We start from the raw sequence: 20,722 nt of genomic DNA, 5'->3' as shown, positions 1-20,722 counted from the left end.
TCTCCTTGTTTTTTTCCTGTTTATCTTGTCGTGGGCTCGCGTCACGCTTGTTCCTTGTTTTCTCTTGTCACTGTTCTCCTTGTTCTTTCCCTGTTCATCTTGTCGTGGTCTCGCGTCACGCTTGTTGCTTGTTTTCTCTTGTCACTGTTCTCCTTGTTCTTTTCCTGTTCATCTTGTCGTGGTCTCGCATCACGCTTGTTCCTTGTTTTCTCTTGTCACTGTTCTCCTTGTTCTTTCCCTGTTCATCTTGTCGTGGTCTCGCGTCACGCTTGTTGCTTGTTTTCTCTTGTCACTGTTCTCCTTGTTCTTTCCCTGTTCATCTTGTCGTGGTCTCGCGTCACGCTTGTTGCTTGTTTTCTCTTGTCACTGTTCTCCTTGTTCTTTTCCTGTTCATCTTGTCGTGGTCTCGCATCACGCTTGTTCCTTGTTTTCTCTTGTCACTGTTCTCCTTGTTCTTTCCCTGTTCATCTTGTCGTGGTCTCGCGTCACGCTTGTTGCTTGTTTTCTATTGTCACTGTTCTCCTTGTTCTTTTCCTGTTCATCTTGTCGTGGTCTCGCATCACGCTTGTTCCTTGTTTTCTCTTGTCACTGTTCTCCTTGTTCTTTCCCTGTTCATCTTGTCGTGGTCTCGCGTCACGCTTGTTCCTTGTTTTCTCTTGTCACTGTTCTCCTTGTTCTTTCCCTGTTCATCTTGTCGTGGTCTCGCGTCACGCTTGTTCCTTATTTTCTCTTGTTACTGTTCTCCTTGTTCTTTCCCTGTTCATCTTGTCGTGGTCTCGCGTCACGCTTGTTCCTTGTTTTCTATTGTCACTGTTCTCCTTGTTCTTTTCCTGTTTATCTTGTCGTGGGCTCGCGTCACGCTTGTTCCTTGTTTTCTCTTGTCACTGTTCTCCTTGTTCTTTCCCTGTTCATCTTGTCGTGGTCTCGCGTCACGCTTGTTCCTTGTTTTCTATTGTCACTGTTCTCCTTGTTCTTTCCCTGTTTATCTTGTCGTGGTCTCGCGTCACGCTTGTTCCTTGTTTTCTCTTGTCACTGTTCTCCTTGTTCTTTCCCTGTTCATCTTGTCGTGGTCTCGCGTCACGCTTGTTCCTTATTTTCTCTTGTTACTGTTCTCCTTGTTCTTTCCCTGTTCATCTTGTCGTGGTCTCGCGTCACGCTTGTTCCTTGTTTTCTATTGTCACTGTTCTCCTTGTTCTTTTCCTGTTTATCTTGTCGTGGGCTCGCGTCACGCTTGTTCCTTGTTTTCTCTTGTCACTGTTCTCCTTGTTCTTTCCCTGTTCATCTTGTCGTGGTCTCGCGTCACGCTTGTTCCTTGTTTTCTATTGTCACTGTTCTCCTTGTTCTTTCCCTGTTTATCTTGTCGTGGTCTCGCGTCACGCTTGTTCCTTGTTTTCTCTTGTCACTGTTCTCCTTGTTCTTTCCCTGTTCATCTTGTCGTGGTCTCGCGTCACGCTTGTTGCTTGTTTTCTATTGTCACTGTTCTCCTTGTTCTTTCCCTGTTTATCTTGTCGTGGTCTCGCGTCACGCTTGTTCCTTGTTTTCTCTTGTCACTGTTCTCCTTGTTCTTTCCCTGTTCATCTTGTCGTGGTCTCGCGTCACGCTTGTTCCTTGTTTTCTATTGTCACTGTTCTCCTTGTTCTTTCCCTGTTTATCTTGTCGTGGTCTCGCGTCACGCTTGTTCCTTGTTTTCTCTTGTCACTGTTCTCCTTGTTCTTTCCCTGTTCATCTTGTCGTGGTCTCGCGTCACGCTTGTTGCTTGTTTTCTGTTGTCGGTGTTCTCCTTGTTCTTTCCCTGTTTATCTTGTCGTGGTCTCGCGTCACGCTTGTTCCTTATTTTCTCTTGTCACTGTTCTCCTTGTTCTTTCCCTGTTTATCTTGTCGTGGTCTCGCGTCACGCTTGTTCCTTATTTTCTCTTGTTACTGTTCTCCTTGTTCTTTCCCTGTTCATCTTGTCGTGGTCTCGCGTCACGCTTGTTCCTTGTTTTCTCTTGTCACTGTTCTCCTTGTTCTTTTCCTGTTCATCTTGTCGTGGTCTCGCGTCACGCCTGTTCCTTGTTTTCTCTTGTCACTGTTCTCCTTGTTCTTTTCCTGTTCATCTTGTCGTGGGCTCGCGTCACGCTTGTTCCTTGTTTTCTCTTGTCACTGTTCTCCTTGTTCTTTCCCTGTTCATCTTGTCGTGGTCTCGCGTCACGCTTGTTCCTTGTTTTCTATTGTCACTGTTCTCCTTGTTCTTTCCCTGTTTATCTTGTCGTGGTCTCGCGTCACGCTTGTTCCTTGTTTTCTCTTGTCACTGTTCTCCTTGTTCTTTCCCTGTTTATCTTGTCGTGGTCTCGCGTCACGCTTGTTCCTTGTTTTCTCTTGTCACTGTTCTCCTTGTTCTTTCCCTGTTCATCTTGTCGTGGTCTCGCGTCACGCTTGTTGCTTGTTTTCTATTGTCACTGTTCTCCTTGTTCTTTCCCTGTTTATCTTGTCGTGGTCTCGCGTCACGCTTGTTCCTTGTTTTCTCTTGTCACTGTTCTCCTTGTTCTTTCCCTGTTCATCTTGTCGTGGTCTCGCGTCACGCTTGTTCCTTGTTTTCTATTGTCACTGTTCTCCTTGTTCTTTCCCTGTTTATCTTGTCGTGGTCTCGCGTCACGCTTGTTCCTTGTTTTCTCTTGTCACTGTTCTCCTTGTTCTTTCCCTGTTCATCTTGTCGTGGTCTCGCGTCACGCTTGTTGCTTGTTTTCTGTTGTCGGTGTTCTCCTTGTTCTTTCCCTGTTTATCTTGTCGTGGTCTCGCGTCACGCTTGTTCCTTATTTTCTCTTGTCACTGTTCTCCTTGTTCTTTCCCTGTTTATCTTGTCGTGGTCTCGCGTCACGCTTGTTCCTTATTTTCTCTTGTTACTGTTCTCCTTGTTCTTTCCCTGTTCATCTTGTCGTGGTCTCGCGTCACGCTTGTTCCTTGTTTTCTCTTGTCACTGTTCTCCTTGTTCTTTTCCTGTTCATCTTGTCGTGGTCTCGCGTCACGCCTGTTCCTTGTTTTCTCTTGTCACTGTTCTCCTTGTTCTTTTCCTGTTCATCTTGTCGTGGTCTCGCGTCACGCTTGTTCCTTGTTTTCTCTTGTCGGTGTTCTCCTTGTTCTTCCCCTGTTTATCTTGTCGTGGTCTCGCGTCACGCTTGTTCCTTGTTTTCTCTTGTCACTGTTCTCCTTGTTCTTTCCCTGTTTATCTTGTCGTGGTCACGCGTCACGCTTGTTCCTTGTTTTCTCTTGTCGGTGTTCTCCTTGTTCTTCCCCTGTTTATCTTGTCGTGGTCTCACGTCACGCTCGTTCCTTGTTTTCTCTTGTCGGTGTTCTCCTTGTTCTTCCCCTGTTTATCTTGTCGTGGTCTCACGTCACGCTCGTTCCTTGTTTTCTCTTGTCGGTGTTCTCCTTGTTCTTTTCCTGTTCATCTTGTCGTGGTCTCGCGTCACGCTCGTTCCGTGTTTTCTCTTGTCATTGTTCTCCTTGTTCTTTCCCTGTTTATCTTGTCGTGGTCTCGCGTCACGCTCGTTCCTTGTTTTCTATTGTCACTGTTCTCCTTGTTCTTTCCCTGTTTATCTTGTCGTGGTCTCGCGTCACGCTTGTTCCTTGTTTTCTCTTGTTGGTGTTCTCCTTGTTCTTTCCCTGTTTATCTTGTCGTGGTCTCGCGTCACGCTTGTTCCTTATTTTCTCTTGTCACTGTTCTCCTTGTTCTTTCCCTGTTCATCTCGTCGTGGTCTCGCGTCACGCTTGTTCCTTGTTTTCTCTTGTCACTGTTTTCCTTGTTCTTTCCCTGTTTATCTTGTCGTGGTCTCGCGTCACGCTTGTTCCTTGTTTTCTCTTGTCACTGTTCTCCTTGTTCTTTCCCTGTTCATCTTGTCGTGGTCTCGCGTCACGCTCGTTCCTTGTTTTCTCTTGTCACTGTTCTCCTTGTTCTTTCCCTGTTCATCTTGTCGTGGTCTCGCGTCACGCTTGTTCCTTGTTTTCTCTTGTCACTGTTCTCCTTGTTCTTTCCCTGTTTATCTTGTCGTGGTCTCGCGTCACGCTTGTTCCTTGTTTTCTCTTGTCACTGTTCTCCATGTTCTTCCCCTGTTCATCTTGTCGTGGGCTCGCGTCACGCTTGTTCCTTGTTTTCTCTTGTCAATGTTCTCCTTGCTCTTTCCCTGTTCATCTTGTCGTGGTCTCGCGTCACGCTTGTTCCTTGTTTTCTCTTGTCACTGTTCTCCTTGTTCTTTCCCTGTTTATCTTGTCGTGGTCTCGCGTCACGCTTGTTCCTTGTTTTCTCTTGTCGGTGTTCTCCTTGTTCTTTCCCTGTTTATCTTGTCGTGGTCTCGCGTCACGCTTGTTCCTTATTTTCTCTTGTCACTGTTCTCCTTGTTCTTTCCCTGTTCATCTTGTCGTGGTCTCGCGTCACGCTTGTTCCTTGTTTTCTCTTGTCATTGTTCTCCTTGTTCTTTCCCTGTTCATCTTGTCGTGGTCTCGCGTCACGCTTGTTCCTTGTTTTCTCTTGTCACTGTTCTCCTTGTTCTTTCCCTGTTCATCTTGTCGTGGTCTCGCGTCACGCTTGTTCCTTGTTTTCTCTTGTCACTGTTCTCCTTGTTCTTTCCCTGTTCATCTTGTCGTGGTCTCGCGTCACGCTTGTTCCTTGTTTTCTTTTGTCAATGTTCTCCTTGTTCTTTCCCTGTTTATCTTGTCGTGGTCTCGCGTCACGCTTGTTCCTTGTTTTCTCTTGTCACTGTTCTCCTTGTTCTTTCCCTGTTTATCTTGTCGTGGGCTCGCGTCACGCTTGTTCCTTGTTTTCTCTTGTCACTGTTCTCCTTGTTCTTTCCCTGTTTATCTTGTCGTGGTCTCGCGTCACGCTTGTTCCTTGTTTTCTCTTGTCGGTGTTCTCCTTGTTCTTCCCCTGTTTATCTTGTCGTGGTCTCGCGTCACGCTTGTTCCTTGTTTTCTCTTGTTGGTGTTCTCCTTGTTCTTTCCCTGTTTATCTTGTCGTGGTCTCGCGTCACGCTCGTTCCTTGTTTTCTCTTGTCGGTGTTCTCCTTGTTCTTCCCCTGTTTATCTTGTCGTGGTTTCACGTCACGCTCGTTCCTTGTTTTCTCTTGTCAATGTTCTCCTTGTTCTTTCCCTGTTTATCTTGTCGTGGGCTCGCGTCACGCTTGTTCCTTATTTTCTCTTGTCACTGTTCTCCTTGTTCTTTCCCTGTTTATCTTGTCGTGGTCTCACGTCACGCTCGTTCCTTGTTTTCTCTTGTCGGTGTTCTCCTTGTTCTTCCCCTGTTTATCTTGTCGTGGTCTCGCGTCACGCTTGTTCCTTGTTTTCTCTTGTCGGTGTTCTTCTTGTTCTTTCCCTGTTTATCTTGTCGTGGTCTCGCGTCACGCCTGTTCCTTGTTTTCTCTTGTCACTGTTCTCCTTGTTCTTTCCCTGTTCATCTTATCGTGGTCTCGCGTCACGCTCGTTCCTTGTTTTCTCTTGTCGGTGTTCTCCTTGTTCTTTCCCTGTTTATCTTGTCGTGGTCTCGCGTCACGCTTGTTCCTTGTTTTCTCTTGTTGGTGTTCTCCTTGTTCTTTCCCTGTTTATCTTGTCGTGGTCTCGCGTCACGCTTGTTCCTTGTTTTCTCTTGTCACTGTTCTCCTTGTTCTTCCCCGGTTTATCTTGTCGTGGGCTCGCGTCACGCTTGTTCCTTGTTTTCTCTTGTTGGTGTTCTCCTTGTTCTTTCCCTGTTTATCTTGTCGTGGTCTCGCGTCACGCTCGTTCCTTGTTTTCTCTCGTCACTGTTCTCCTTGTTCTTTCCCTGTTTATCTTGTCGTGGTCTCGCGTCACGCTTGTTCCTTGTTTTCTCTTGTCACTGTTCTCCTTGCTCTTTCCCTGTTTATCTTGTCGTGGGCTCGCGTCACGCTTGTTCCTTGTTTTCTCTGTCACTGTTCTCCTTGTTCTTTCCCTGTTCATCTTGTCGTGGTCTCGCGTCACGCTTGTTGCTTGTTTTCTGTTGTCGGTGTTCTCCTTGTTCTTTCCCTGTTTATCTTGTCGTGGTCTCGCGTCACGCTTGTTCCTTATTTTCTCTTGTCACTGTTCTCCTTGTTCTTTCCCTGTTTATCTTGTCGTGGTCTCGCGTCACGCTTGTTCCTTATTTTCTCTTGTTACTGTTCTCCTTGTTCTTTCCCTGTTCATCTTGTCGTGGTCTCGCGTCACGCTTGTTCCTTGTTTTCTCTTGTCACTGTTCTCCTTGTTCTTTTCCTGTTCATCTTGTCGTGGTCTCGCGTCACGCCTGTTCCTTGTTTTCTCTTGTCACTGTTCTCCTTGTTCTTTTCCTGTTCATCTTGTCGTGGGCTCGCGTCACGCTTGTTCCTTGTTTTCTCTTGTCACTGTTCTCCTTGTTCTTTCCCTGTTCATCTTGTCGTGGTCTCGCGTCACGCTTGTTCCTTGTTTTCTATTGTCACTGTTCTCCTTGTTCTTTCCCTGTTTATCTTGTCGTGGTCTCGCGTCACGCTTGTTCCTTGTTTTCTCTTGTCACTGTTCTCCTTGTTCTTTCCCTGTTTATCTTGTCGTGGTCTCGCGTCACGCTTGTTCCTTGTTTTCTCTTGTCACTGTTCTCCTTGTTCTTTCCCTGTTCATCTTGTCGTGGTCTCGCGTCACGCTTGTTGCTTGTTTTCTCTTGTCACTGTTCTCCTTGTTCTTTCCCTGTTTATCTTGTCGTGGTCTCGCGTCACGCTTGTTCCTTGTTTTCTCTTGTCGGTGTTCTCCTTGTTCTTCCCCTGTTTATCTTGTCGTGGTCTCGCGTCACGCTTGTTCCTTGTTTTCTCTTGTTGGTGTTCTCCTTGTTCTTTCCCTGTTTATCTTGTCGTGGTCTCGCGTCACGCTCGTTCCTTGTTTTCTCTTGTCGGTGTTCTCCTTGTTCTTCCCCTGTTTATCTTGTCGTGGTTTCACGTCACGCTCGTTCCTTGTTTTCTCTTGTCAATGTTCTCCTTGTTCTTTCCCTGTTTATCTTGTCGTGGGCTCGCGTCACGCTTGTTCCTTATTTTCTCTTGTCACTGTTCTCCTTGTTCTTTCCCTGTTTATCTTGTCGTGGTCTCACGTCACGCTCGTTCCTTGTTTTCTCTTGTCGGTGTTCTCCTTGTTCTTCCCCTGTTTATCTTGTCGTGGTCTCGCGTCACGCTTGTTCCTTGTTTTCTCTTGTCGGTGTTCTTCTTGTTCTTTCCCTGTTTATCTTGTCGTGGTCTCGCGTCACGCCTGTTCCTTGTTTTCTCTTGTCACTGTTCTCCTTGTTCTTTCCCTGTTCATCTTATCGTGGTCTCGCGTCACGCTCGTTCCTTGTTTTCTCTTGTCGGTGTTCTCCTTGTTCTTTCCCTGTTTATCTTGTCGTGGTCTCGCGTCACGCTTGTTCCTTGTTTTCTCTTGTTGGTGTTCTCCTTGTTCTTTCCCTGTTTATCTTGTCGTGGTCTCGCGTCACGCTTGTTCCTTGTTTTCTCTTGTCACTGTTCTCCTTGTTCTTCCCCGGTTTATCTTGTCGTGGGCTCGCGTCACGCTTGTTCCTTGTTTTCTCTTGTTGGTGTTCTCCTTGTTCTTTCCCTGTTTATCTTGTCGTGGTCTCGCGTCACGCTCGTTCCTTGTTTTCTCTCGTCACTGTTCTCCTTGTTCTTTCCCTGTTTATCTTGTCGTGGTCTCGCGTCACGCTTGTTCCTTGTTTTCTCTTGTCACTGTTCTCCTTGCTCTTTCCCTGTTTATCTTGTCGTGGGCTCGCGTCACGCTTGTTCCTTGTTTTCTCTGTCACTGTTCTCCTTGTTCTTTCCCTGTTCATCTTGTCGTGGTCTCGCGTCACGCTTGTTGCTTGTTTTCTGTTGTCGGTGTTCTCCTTGTTCTTTCCCTGTTTATCTTGTCGTGGTCTCGCGTCACGCTTGTTCCTTATTTTCTCTTGTCACTGTTCTCCTTGTTCTTTCCCTGTTTATCTTGTCGTGGTCTCGCGTCACGCTTGTTCCTTATTTTCTCTTGTTACTGTTCTCCTTGTTCTTTCCCTGTTCATCTTGTCGTGGTCTCGCGTCACGCTTGTTCCTTGTTTTCTCTTGTCACTGTTCTCCTTGTTCTTTTCCTGTTCATCTTGTCGTGGTCTCGCGTCACGCCTGTTCCTTGTTTTCTCTTGTCACTGTTCTCCTTGTTCTTTTCCTGTTCATCTTGTCGTGGGCTCGCGTCACGCTTGTTCCTTGTTTTCTCTTGTCACTGTTCTCCTTGTTCTTTCCCTGTTCATCTTGTCGTGGTCTCGCGTCACGCTTGTTCCTTGTTTTCTATTGTCACTGTTCTCCTTGTTCTTTCCCTGTTTATCTTGTCGTGGTCTCGCGTCACGCTTGTTCCTTGTTTTCTCTTGTCACTGTTCTCCTTGTTCTTTCCCTGTTTATCTTGTCGTGGTCTCGCGTCACGCTTGTTCCTTGTTTTCTCTTGTCACTGTTCTCCTTGTTCTTTCCCTGTTCATCTTGTCGTGGTCTCGCGTCACGCTTGTTGCTTGTTTTCTATTGTCACTGTTCTCCTTGTTCTTTCCCTGTTTATCTTGTCGTGGTCTCGCGTCACGCTTGTTCCTTGTTTTCTCTTGTCACTGTTCTCCTTGTTCTTTCCCTGTTCATCTTGTCGTGGTCTCGCGTCACGCTTGTTCCTTGTTTTCTATTGTCACTGTTCTCCTTGTTCTTTCCCTGTTTATCTTGTCGTGGTCTCGCGTCACGCTTGTTCCTTGTTTTCTCTTGTCACTGTTCTCCTTGTTCTTTCCCTGTTCATCTTGTCGTGGTCTCGCGTCACGCTTGTTGCTTGTTTTCTGTTGTCGGTGTTCTCCTTGTTCTTTCCCTGTTTATCTTGTCGTGGTCTCGCGTCACGCTTGTTCCTTATTTTCTCTTGTCACTGTTCTCCTTGTTCTTTCCCTGTTTATCTTGTCGTGGTCTCGCGTCACGCTTGTTCCTTATTTTCTCTTGTTACTGTTCTCCTTGTTCTTTCCCTGTTCATCTTGTCGTGGTCTCGCGTCACGCTTGTTCCTTGTTTTCTCTTGTCACTGTTCTCCTTGTTCTTTTCCTGTTCATCTTGTCGTGGTCTCGCGTCACGCCTGTTCCTTGTTTTCTCTTGTCACTGTTCTCCTTGTTCTTTTCCTGTTCATCTTGTCGTGGTCTCGCGTCACGCTTGTTCCTTGTTTTCTCTTGTCGGTGTTCTCCTTGTTCTTCCCCTGTTTATCTTGTCGTGGTCTCGCGTCACGCTTGTTCCTTGTTTTCTCTTGTCACTGTTCTCCTTGTTCTTTCCCTGTTTATCTTGTCGTGGTCACGCGTCACGCTTGTTCCTTGTTTTCTCTTGTCGGTGTTCTCCTTGTTCTTCCCCTGTTTATCTTGTCGTGGTCTCACGTCACGCTCGTTCCTTGTTTTCTCTTGTCGGTGTTCTCCTTGTTCTTCCCCTGTTTATCTTGTCGTGGTCTCACGTCACGCTCGTTCCTTGTTTTCTCTTGTCGGTGTTCTCCTTGTTCTTTTCCTGTTCATCTTGTCGTGGTCTCGCGTCACGCTCGTTCCGTGTTTTTTCTTGTCATTGTTCTCCTTGTTCTTTCCCTGTTTATCTTGTCGTGGTCTCGCGTCACGCTCGTTCCTTGTTTTCTATTGTCACTGTTCTCCTTGTTCTTTCCCTGTTTATCTTGTCGTGGTCTCGCGTCACGCTTGTTCCTTGTTTTCTCTTGTTGGTGTTCTCCTTGTTCTTTCCCTGTTTATCTTGTCGTGGTCTCGCGTCACGCTTGTTCCTTATTTTCTCTTGTCACTGTTCTCCTTGTTCTTTCCCTGTTCATCTCGTCGTGGTCTCGCGTCACGCTTGTTCCTTGTTTTCTCTTGTCACTGTTTTCCTTGTTCTTTCCCTGTTTATCTTGTCGTGGTCTCGCGTCACGCTTGTTCCTTGTTTTCTCTTGTCACTGTTCTCCTTGTTCTTTCCCTGTTCATCTTGTCGTGGTCTCGCGTCACGCTCGTTCCTTGTTTTCTCTTGTCACTGTTCTCCTTGTTCTTTCCCTGTTCATCTTGTCGTGGTCTCGCGTCACGCTTGTTCCTTGTTTTCTCTTGTCACTGTTCTCCTTGTTCTTTCCCTGTTTATCTTGTCGTGGTCTCGCGTCACGCTTGTTCCTTGTTTTCTCTTGTCACTGTTCTCCATGTTCTTCCCCTGTTCATCTTGTCGTGGGCTCGCGTCACGCTTGTTCCTTGTTTTCTCTTGTCAATGTTCTCCTTGCTCTTTCCCTGTTCATCTTGTCGTGGTCTCGCGTCACGCTTGTTCCTTGTTTTCTCTTGTCACTGTTCTCCTTGTTCTTTCCCTGTTTATCTTGTCGTGGTCTCGCGTCACGCTTGTTCCTTGTTTTCTCTTGTCGGTGTTCTCCTTGTTCTTTCCCTGTTTATCTTGTCGTGGTCTCGCGTCACGCTTGTTCCTTATTTTCTCTTGTCACTGTTCTCCTTGTTCTTTCCCTGTTCATCTTGTCGTGGTCTCGCGTCACGCTTGTTCCTTGTTTTCTCTTGTCATTGTTCTCCTTGTTCTTTCCCTGTTCATCTTGTCGTGGTCTCGCGTCACGCTTGTTCCTTGTTTTCTCTTGTCACTGTTCTCCTTGTTCTTTCCCTGTTCATCTTGTCGTGGTCTCGCGTCACGCTTGTTCCTTGTTTTCTCTTGTCACTGTTCTCCTTGTTCTTTCCCTGTTCATCTTGTCGTGGTCTCGCGTCACGCTTGTTCCTTGTTTTCTTTTGTCAATGTTCTCCTTGTTCTTTCCCTGTTTATCTTGTCGTGGTCTCGCGTCACGCTTGTTCCTTGTTTTCTCTTGTCACTGTTCTCCTTGTTCTTTCCCTGTTTATCTTGTCGTGGGCTCGCGTCACGCTTGTTCCTTGTTTTCTCTTGTCACTGTTCTCCTTGTTCTTTCCCTGTTTATCTTGTCGTGGTCTCGCGTCACGCTTGTTCCTTGTTTTCTCTTGTCGGTGTTCTCCTTGTTCTTCCCCTGTTTATCTTGTCGTGGTCTCGCGTCACGCTTGTTCCTTGTTTTCTCTTGTTGGTGTTCTCCTTGTTCTTTCCCTGTTTATCTTGTCGTGGTCTCGCGTCACGCTCGTTCCTTGTTTTCTCTTGTCGGTGTTCTCCTTGTTCTTCCCCTGTTTATCTTGTCGTGGTTTCACGTCACGCTCGTTCCTTGTTTTCTCTTGTCAATGTTCTCCTTGTTCTTTCCCTGTTTATCTTGTCGTGGGCTCGCGTCACGCTTGTTCCTTATTTTCTCTTGTCACTGTTCTCCTTGTTCTTTCCCTGTTTATCTTGTCGTGGTCTCACGTCACGCTCGTTCCTTGTTTTCTCTTGTCGGTGTTCTCCTTGTTCTTCCCCTGTTTATCTTGTCGTGGTCTCGCGTCACGCTTGTTCCTTGTTTTCTCTTGTCGGTGTTCTTCTTGTTCTTTCCCTGTTTATCTTGTCGTGGTCTCGCGTCACGCCTGTTCCTTGTTTTCTCTTGTCACTGTTCTCCTTGTTCTTTCCCTGTTCATCTTATCGTGGTCTCGCGTCACGCTCGTTCCTTGTTTTCTCTTGTCGGTGTTCTCCTTGTTCTTTCCCTGTTTATCTTGTCGTGGTCTCGCGTCACGCTTGTTCCTTGTTTTCTCTTGTTGGTGTTCTCCTTGTTCTTTCCCTGTTTATCTTGTCGTGGTCTCGCGTCACGCTTGTTCCTTGTTTTCTCTTGTCACTGTTCTCCTTGTTCTTCCCCGGTTTATCTTGTCGTGGGCTCGCGTCACGCTTGTTCCTTGTTTTCTCTTGTTGGTGTTCTCCTTGTTCTTTCCCTGTTTATCTTGTCGTGGTCTCGCGTCACGCTCGTTCCTTGTTTTCTCTCGTCACTGTTCTCCTTGTTCTTTCCCTGTTTATCTTGTCGTGGTCTCGCGTCACGCTTGTTCCTTGTTTTCTCTTGTCACTGTTCTCCTTGCTCTTTCCCTGTTTATCTTGTCGTGGGCTCGCGTCACGCTTGTTCCTTGTTTTCTCTGTCACTGTTCTCCTTGTTCTTTCCCTGTTCATCTTGTCGTGGTCTCGCGTCACGCTTGTTCCTTGTTTTCTCTTGTCACTGTTCTCCTTGTTTTTTTCCTGTTTATCTTGTCGTGGGCTCGCGTCACGCTTGTTCCTTGTTTTCTCTTGTCACTGTTCTCCTTGTTCTTTCCCTGTTCATCTTGTCGTGGTCTCGCGTCACGCTCGTTCCTTGTTTTCTCTTGTCACTGTTCTCCTTGTTCTTCCCCTGTTTATCTCGTCGTGGTCTCGCGTCACGCTTGTTCCTTGTTTTCTCTTGTCACTGTTCTCCTTGTTCTTTCCCTGTTCATCTTGTCGTGGTCTCGCGTCACGCTTGTTGCTTGTTTTCTCTTGTCGGTGTTCCTTATGGACTTTTTCACTTTTTATGTTGTCGAGGTCTGACTTCACTCTTGTTTTTTCATAGGCGTCATTCGCGTACAAGGACTACTTCTTATCCTCTATGTTAAATTACTGCATCGACAAAAGTGCTCCCGTGAGACAGGTAAAACAGTTGTATATATATATGTCATTTACCAGCTGGGAGGTCCGTAAATACCGTCACCTAGGGCTTAAATATACTGACCGAAGTTTTTTATGTTTCTAACCTGTGATACCTGTTATATTTGTTAATTTGGTAATGCGGCGCGCGCTACCGTGACCACTTTGATAGTTATGTGAAAAAGGCCGATAAGGATGCGATTTGCTGTCTAATTTAACTTAAACATAGCTAGCCAACTTGCTCCTATTAAAAATATATTTTTAATCAACCGTGATTATCGCATGTTGGTTGGCTATTTCATATATCATATCATGTATGCAATGGTGTTGATTGGCTCTCTTATATATCTTATATATTGGCCGCGTGTTATGGTTTTGATTGGCTATCTTATATATCCTATATATAGGCCGCGTGTTATGGTGTTGATTGGCTATCTTATATATCCTATATATAGACCGCGTGTTATGGTGTTGATTGGCTATCTTATATATCCTATATATAGGCCGCGTGTTATGGCGTCGGTATAATGCCCATCTCGTCGAAGGAATACGCCCAGGCCTGCGCAGGTGACTCTAGTCTATCTTGTGTACACGTGTATTGTGTATCTTTAACACCTGTATTGTACATAACTGCACCGTGATTGAACTTAAAGCCGCATTGTTACCAGTTTACTTCCGGAGGTCCGACGGAAACCTCAGCCGTTAAAAGACAAAAGAATCTATTAAAATCCAATTATAAAACAGGCCATCCGCTCTAAATTATCAATCACATCCTAAAAGAAACTTTTAATAGACACACTGCTTTCAATATTTTGAAATATTTTTGGCGTTTTCCGTTAAAAATGATCAGAGATTGTTACGTAATCGATCAGAAGTAAACTGGTGACAATGCGACTTTAAACAGCCTCTATAAACCGCCATTTTGTCATCCTAGCAAAGTACCAAGTGTGAAAAAGCATCCATTTCCATCGGCGGATTTGCGAAAGCCAATGCGATATTTTCGATTGACTTTTTTTAGGTTATTTAGAGATTTCATTAATACATTGTGCCTTCCAATATTAAATGAAAACGATAACTAAGGTGTAGCTGACATGGACACTTAAGTAGGACTCGGACCAAAGACGCTCTGTGAAGCTAAACGTTCAGCATGTGTTCATGGAAACTCTTTTCCTTACTATGGATTATCATTCATGTATATGGTGCACCATAACGCCACACTGAACGTCGATTGTCTAATCTCTTCTTAGATGCGCTGCCCTTGTTGGTTCGAGTTATAAACGACCCCCAGTCCAGGTCACGTGAGAATATCAACGCCACGGAGAACGCCATCTCGGCCGTCACCAAGATCTGTAAATTTAACCATGGCAACATCAACGTCGATGACGTCATACCCACGTGGTTATCGTGGCTGCCAATTATCGAGGATAAAGAAGAAGCGACGCATGTGTATGGCTACCTGTGTGACCTGATAGAAGCGTGAGTTACTAACTCTTTAAACTGTTCAAAATTCAGTCTCCTAACAGTAGTCATGCCCGGGGACCCAGCATTCATTGCAGTCGCTCCCAACTTTTCGCGTAATATGAAAGAAAACGCTGGATCCTCAGATATCATGAGCACATGGACAGTAATAAAATAAGTAATGTGGCAATAAAATGACGTTGAGCAAAGCAATAGAGATAGGACATGTTAGGTACTCTATGGGTATCCCTATTTAGATTTTTATATTAAAGAATGCAAGATCTAGGATCCCCCTAATATTGATTTTCATCCAATAATAATTGGACAATATTTCTAATATTGTTTTGCTTCCAAGAAATCACCCCCTGGCTCTTGGAACAGATAATAGCAACCTTCCAAGAATTCTCCAGATATTCGCTGACGTTTTTGTGTCGGAAGTGTTGAGCGAGGACGAGGCCACTACTCAACGCGTTCTCAGAATTATCGCGCAAGTCCAGGTTAGCAGCTCTTTCGGGATTATTCGGAGAATTCCTTGATGTTTTGGGCACTTCTGGGATGATTCGGGCACTTCGTGGGTGACTCGGTACTTCCTTAGGACACTTCCAGATTTGTTTGGGCACTTCCGGGATGGTTCGGAAATTCCGAGGTGACTCGGCACTTCCGGGGTGATTCGGGCACTTCGTGGGTGACTCGGTACTTCCTTAGGACACATCCAGATTTGTTCTGGCTCTTCCGTGATGGTTCGGGAACTTCCGTGGTGATTCGGGTTAAGGGAGAACGGGTTCATTCAACTCGCCAAGTTTCTCGTTCCTCATGTGAGCACAAGGCCCATGTATCGATGTCGCTTTAGTCTTAGTGTTCAGCGTCTTCTCTGGTGTTCCCACCCTAACACGCGCACGTTTTGTTTTCAGCCCATGGAGGCCGTGTGGGCGGCGTGTCTCGCTCAACTCACCGAGATGCAGCAAGAGGCCCTAAGGAACGCCATGACGGGAGGACAAGGGCAGTGACCTACACAGAATCTATCAATCAGAGAGAGGAGTCCCAGGACCATGTTCGCAACTCGCCGCTAAGCTCCCTCGTGATTTCCGCTCCCTCGACGTGAGGTGTAATTTATGCCGCGCGTCGTCTTGTTGGGACAAATGACGATAGTTTTTATTGTACTGTCAAAAAGATCAAGTTTGAGCTTGGATCGAGCGAATCTGTAGCACCGCGTCCCGCGAGAATCCCGCATCCCGCAAGGTGTCCTCGCTACCCTGAACGGTGCCGTATTTCCTGCGACTTTTGAGACCTTCCGTGCGTGTCTAGGGATCTGACGTTTCTCTGACCGCAAAGAATTAAACGTTGCCATAGCATTTAGACTCTCGTGACGCCGTCGTATCTCTAGCGCTTACTTTGTTTTTGCAACATGAAAAGTTCTATTTTGTATTCAAGCTTTGATGATCTGTTGGAAATTTGGGAGCGTAGAAGAGAAGAGATGAAGTCTAGGTCGTGATGACGTGACGTGTCTTGATGCGCCTTGCGTGACCCTAGTTGCGTGATCTTATCCTGCGGACCCCCTGTGTGTTGCATGATAAACCAATCGGAACCTAGTTCTACATCACGTGTTGGGGATCCAGGGGAAGCTTAGTTGTCACTTTGTATGACCCATTGGCTGGCGGGAACGCATCTACAGTCGCGTAGGGTTGCAAAGAGACTTACAAAGAAAACCGGAAACATTTTTTTGGATATTGGATGTAATGCTTTCTTTTGTTCAGTGCTTTGATGTGTGACTATCCCTGCCGCCTGCTATATTTTTCGGACAGCAGTATTCTTTTTAGAAATTATCCCTTAAAGAAAATGTATTAGAAAACTATAACTACAACAATGGAGCAGAAATGAGCGTGTTTAGAGTAGGCTAATCGCTAATAATACAATCAATTGCTGTCCAGTTTTCGTAAGATAAAGTCTGATGAATATATTATTTTCTTTTTAGTATTCAAACATTTGGAAGCTTTTAGGAAGGATTTTGAAGGGAAGGTTAATGGAATTGTATGACAAGTTGGCGGCGGTTGCTAAGGTGGACTGTCGGTTGCTATCGCCAAAAGATAATTGTTTCTTTCTAAAATGTATTAAATAAATGACAGATATTGCTTATTCTTGTATTAATTATTATTGTCTATTGTATTAATGACGAAATTGTCGCGTTTATTTCGGCGGGGAATTCTGCTTGATGATAAATAGGCCTTTGACCTGTTTTGGTTGTTACTGAAAATGCTAACCGGTTAATTCTCAAGAGAATAAGATTTTATTCTGTTGACTATAGCAAATATAAAATTATAAGTTAAAACCTTGTTTTCGCCTTCAGGTTCACCCAGACATCAAGATACGAATCTTATTGTTTACTGACTGGTTTGAGAAGAAGGCTACGGCCAGACACCGAGATACGATAGAACTCACTTATTCGATCGGTCGGCGTTTAACGGCCCCATGCTGAGAAGGTTAGTGTCTCTCGGGCCGGTGAAGAAAGCGCAGAGTGTATATTTAAGGCAATCTAAAGCTTTTACTTTTTTAACTGCCGAACCTATTAAATATACCTCCATAAAGCTCCCCTAAACGGGCCTGTGTTCCAATATTGAGTCAGGAAAAAAACCGCATCAAATGAAATTAAATTACTCCGTTTTTTTTTTTTTTTTTTTTTTTTTTTTTTTGCCTCGTGTCTGAAATTCTTTTCAACAACGTGAAATTTATTTCATCCGATGAGATCTTTGCGGGGTTTTATGTTCTTATAGTCAAACGGTAAACAATTCTTTCGTTTCTTTAGACATAATTGAACTTGATATATTAATCTTTTAAGATTTGTTAACCGTCTCGTATTTATTGATAACGCAATTTAGACATTCTAAATGATCAATAGTAATTGCCAAACAACTACAAAAGAATCATTAAAATAGACAGAACGAATCACATAAGTTTCACTCTGCCTGTTCTCGCAAAATCGACGATTATTTTTTTATTCTGTTTCGAGCTGATGCGAGTCCATTAATATTTCTAAAAACAGTTTTTTTTGTTAATATTCAGGGTTATTTTTCAACCGTTATTGTGTATATCTGGAAAACGATATCGCGAAATCGCATATTTAAACCTACTCAAGATTTGAATACGTCGATCTCCAGTGTTCTGCTACATCACGTTCATTGTTGGAACCAATACAAAAATAAGTGATCTGATCAATTATTCTCTCCCCCACAACGCTACGTTCACTCTAATCCTTGCGGTCTCCAAATAGCTCAACGCACGGTAGTTCAGCCCTTGTAAAGCCGTCAAAAGCACTTTTCCGGGTTCGAGACGGAGTAAAAGGGTGAGTTCGTCCATGAACGCTTCGATAAGATTAGTAGTGTCATAGTAACGGGAAGTGGGCTTGAAAGAATTTCCCCCGTTATCATAAAAACGTTATCAAGAGGCTACCGACACGATTACTCAGACTTGTCCGACTGCGCTGTTCAGGCGAGGAGTTGATATTTGAACGTGTATTAATTATTGTGTTATTGTGTTCTTTGCTTTGTATTTATAAAGTTTGGGTTTTCTTGGCGTCGTAAGTTAGCCAAGAGAGGAAAAAGATGATGAATTCGTGATGAATGTCCCGCGACTTTGTGGCTAAATTTAACAATGGCAGTCATAACAGTGAAGTACGTATGGTCGCTCATAATCACTGCGCACTTATTGCTAATAATTGGAGCAACGGGAGTTGAAGAAGAAATACAAGACGCCGTTACACCTCGGACCATAACTATCCTGCTACCAAACGACTCGCCGAACGGCCCAAGCTCCAGCACGCTCCTTGTTAGCGTGCTTTTGCTCATGCTTGGCGTGCTACTTGGTGTCTACTGTATCTGCTGTCACGAGGAATTGTACCATAGTGACATTGAAGCAAAAACCGCTCGGGATACTCCGGCCGTCTAACATGATGTACCATACGCTCCTCGGGACATTTTATTGGTCACATGGGATAATATATAAGTCCAACACTTAAAGCGCACTTAATTGAAAACAGCGCTAGCCGTGATTGAAGATGGGCTAGAAACTGTTGTTTATATCAGATTTACCCGAGTTGCATTTAGAAAAATGACATTTGTGTCCTCCTCAAGACAAGAGTTTTAGATATGTTGTCAGGGTATCGTCAAATCGCCACCATGGGTTGTTAAATGTCTCGGTTTTAATGAAAGGGTTAAGCAGTCAGATATTCTTCAGTAAGTGCAATTTGCTGCGAATCGGAAACTGTGCTCCTTTTTCGGACCAGGATTAACGCCGTCACGAGGTTGTACCAAGCATTCGCGTGTATCCCGTGGGCAGGGGTAGTTTTGATATTAGAGGGCCTAGCAGAACATAGCCAAGAATATGTGGACTTTGCGGAGTTTTCGAGGTGTTAATTATAAGGATGGCCAGTAGGGGCGTGGCTACAGCGCTGTATTGTATGGATTAATACTATCTTGAGACATCTCAAGCTTCATTCCTAGCCATCTATCGTCCATGTGGCAATGTCTTCAGCAACCTCAGTTTAAAGCACACCATCAATCAAACTCCTCTATCGGCAGGGGCGTAGTCAGAAGGGTGGCCAAGGGGGCCCGGGCCCCCCTTCTAGCAGCCAAAAATACAGTAAATGTATGAGACAATGCCTTGAAAGGGCCTTTTGGGCCCCCTTCTGTTAAAAATCCTGGCTACGCTGCTGATCGACAACACCTCGGAGCCTGCAAGGGCAGATCTCTCAACACTGGCAAGCAGAAAATAGGCGGACTTGTCTGGCAAGCAGAAAATAGGCGGACTTGTCTGGCAAGCAGAAAATAGGCGGACTTGTCTGGCAAGCAGAAAATAGGCGGACTTGTCTGGCAAGAAGAAAATAGGCGGACTTGCCTGGCAAGCAGAAAATAGGCGGACTTGCCTGGCAAGCAGAAAATAGGCGGACTTGTCTGGCAAGCAGAAAATAGGCGGACTTGCCTGGCAAGCAGAAAATAGGCGGACTTGCCTGGCAAGCAGAAAATAGGCGGACTTGTCTGGCAAGCAGAAAATAGGCGGACTTGTCGCCATCGTGGTGGGCCAAGCATTGTCTCGGGGGTCACTTCGGATATGACCATGACTTTCTTGCTTACTCGTAAATGCTGTAAGCCATTTTTTTTTCAGCAATTTTGCCGCCAAGAGCCGGAGCGCGCGCGTAAGTAAAATTTGACAATTGTCGACTTTATCGCGCCCAAGTCAGGTCTCGCAGCGCAACGTGTCTTTGTTCTCGTCTAATGGGGTGATCGCTCTCTAGCATACAAATCGGACTCACCCCCTCCAAGTGTGCATCCGCCCCTACTAACTCGAGTCGTACTCGGCTTGTCGCTCCAGAATGTTCCATAAAAGTCGCTCTGTGAATCAGCAAGCCAAAGCCCAGTCCCTGGCTTTCTTAACGTTGTGCTCTCCTCAGCCTCTCGCCAAACGGCCAACCACAGGAATCCCGAAAGAACGCCATAGGAACAAGTAAGAGAAAGCCCCACTTGAAAGCCCCTCCTCGTCCGACGTCCTTTTAAGCGGTGGTGCATAATTTAGTTCTCGTGGCATAAGTTTAATCAAGGACTTCTCGTAGTTGAAATAATGAACAAAAACCCCTGACAGTAAACACACCTCATTGCTAGCCGTCTAGAACGCTCGATGCTGGTTGAAAATAAAGCCTACCACTCTAAGGATTCCGCAGGATTAACTTCAGGATTTATCGCACCTCGCTGGCGCAAGAGGAAGCGAAGAAGTGACCTTCTGCTATTTAAAGCTCTAATGTTTTGTGGCTTAAGGCTGTTTTTAGCTTAAAGCCCTGACTTTCGCTGTTGATGAATAGGGCGTTTATCAAGCTTTATGCCCAAAGGTTTATATTGCCGGGGAACTCGTTCAACATCTCTAAAGGGTTTTGCTTCCAGTGGTTGAACTGTACAGCTAGAGATTGAGAGAAGCTGACATAAAGATTATTTTTAAACAGCGCAGTGCTACAAACAAGTTCAACAAAAGAAACAAAGTCATCGGTTTCGCAAAAAAACTGAACAAAGCCGAATAAAATAGCTGAAATATTAGGCGTTTCAAAGATGCTGTGGGGTTTTATTGCTCGTTATTATCCTTTTTTAATCGCACCATTTGTACAATTGTTACTAGCCTCGAATGGTAAAGAAATAGGATCGTCAGCATTGGAGTCTGATAACTACTTTAGGAACTTTCTCGCCGCCGTCACTTTTCTCGTCTTCACGGCTGGCTTTCTTGCATGCATTTGGTGTTTGTGCTGTTTAGATGAGCTATACACGACTTCGGACAGGAGAGAGAGATGAAGATGTTTAAAGAGAACATCATGATAAATTCGCCATTTTAGATAATCATGCGGATTCGTGTTTCTTTAGGTTTATTGACTGGCAACGAGGGAAGGCAAGGTGTAATTCGCTTGAGTAAAAACCGCCACTAAATCTACTACAAATATTGTCGGATTCTTATTAAGTGAAGCTAAAGGGGGGTATTTGACGATTCTTCAATAAGGAATGGCCCATTTTCCGCGACCGGGGGAAGTTGCGTCTGTGAGTATGGACAAGATAGCGCTAAATAGCACAGTTATATTGCGTAGTATCACTTCCTTATTAAGTAATTTTTGTTGCTAAGTTGTTTTACTTGATAAATGCGAAAATTGCCGTAAAACCAATGCAACAATTGTGCAAAGCCACGGTCAAGAATGATATCACGGAATATTTCTTTACTCCGAGTGGGTGGTATGTAAATAGTGGTAACG

General features: G+C 45.0%; 1 protein-coding gene across 1 annotated transcript in view; it reads left to right on the top strand.

Annotated features, from left to right (window-relative positions):
- LOC5507088 (importin-5) overlaps nucleotides 1-16,083 on the top strand; it is a 33,236-nt gene extending 17,153 nt beyond the window's left edge. The window contains exons 21-25 of the mRNA XM_032375534.2: nucleotides 12,419-12,496; nucleotides 12,996-13,059; nucleotides 13,740-13,968; nucleotides 14,306-14,447; nucleotides 14,862-16,083. Of these exons, the coding sequence (XP_032231425.2) occupies nucleotides 12,419-12,496; nucleotides 12,996-13,059; nucleotides 13,740-13,968; nucleotides 14,306-14,447; nucleotides 14,862-14,957 (609 nt within the window). The 3' untranslated portion in view covers nucleotides 14,958-16,083. The remainder of the gene's footprint in view (nucleotides 1-12,418; nucleotides 12,497-12,995; nucleotides 13,060-13,739; nucleotides 13,969-14,305; nucleotides 14,448-14,861) is intronic.
- Nucleotides 16,084-20,722: the final 4,639 nt, after the last annotated feature.

Source organism: Nematostella vectensis, chromosome 9, assembly GCF_932526225.1.
Source record: "Nematostella vectensis chromosome 9, jaNemVect1.1, whole genome shotgun sequence".
NCBI lineage: Eukaryota > Metazoa > Cnidaria > Anthozoa > Actiniaria > Edwardsiidae > Nematostella > Nematostella vectensis.
Note: the sequence above shows the minus strand (reverse complement) of the source record. Positions and strands in the feature narration are given on the sequence as shown.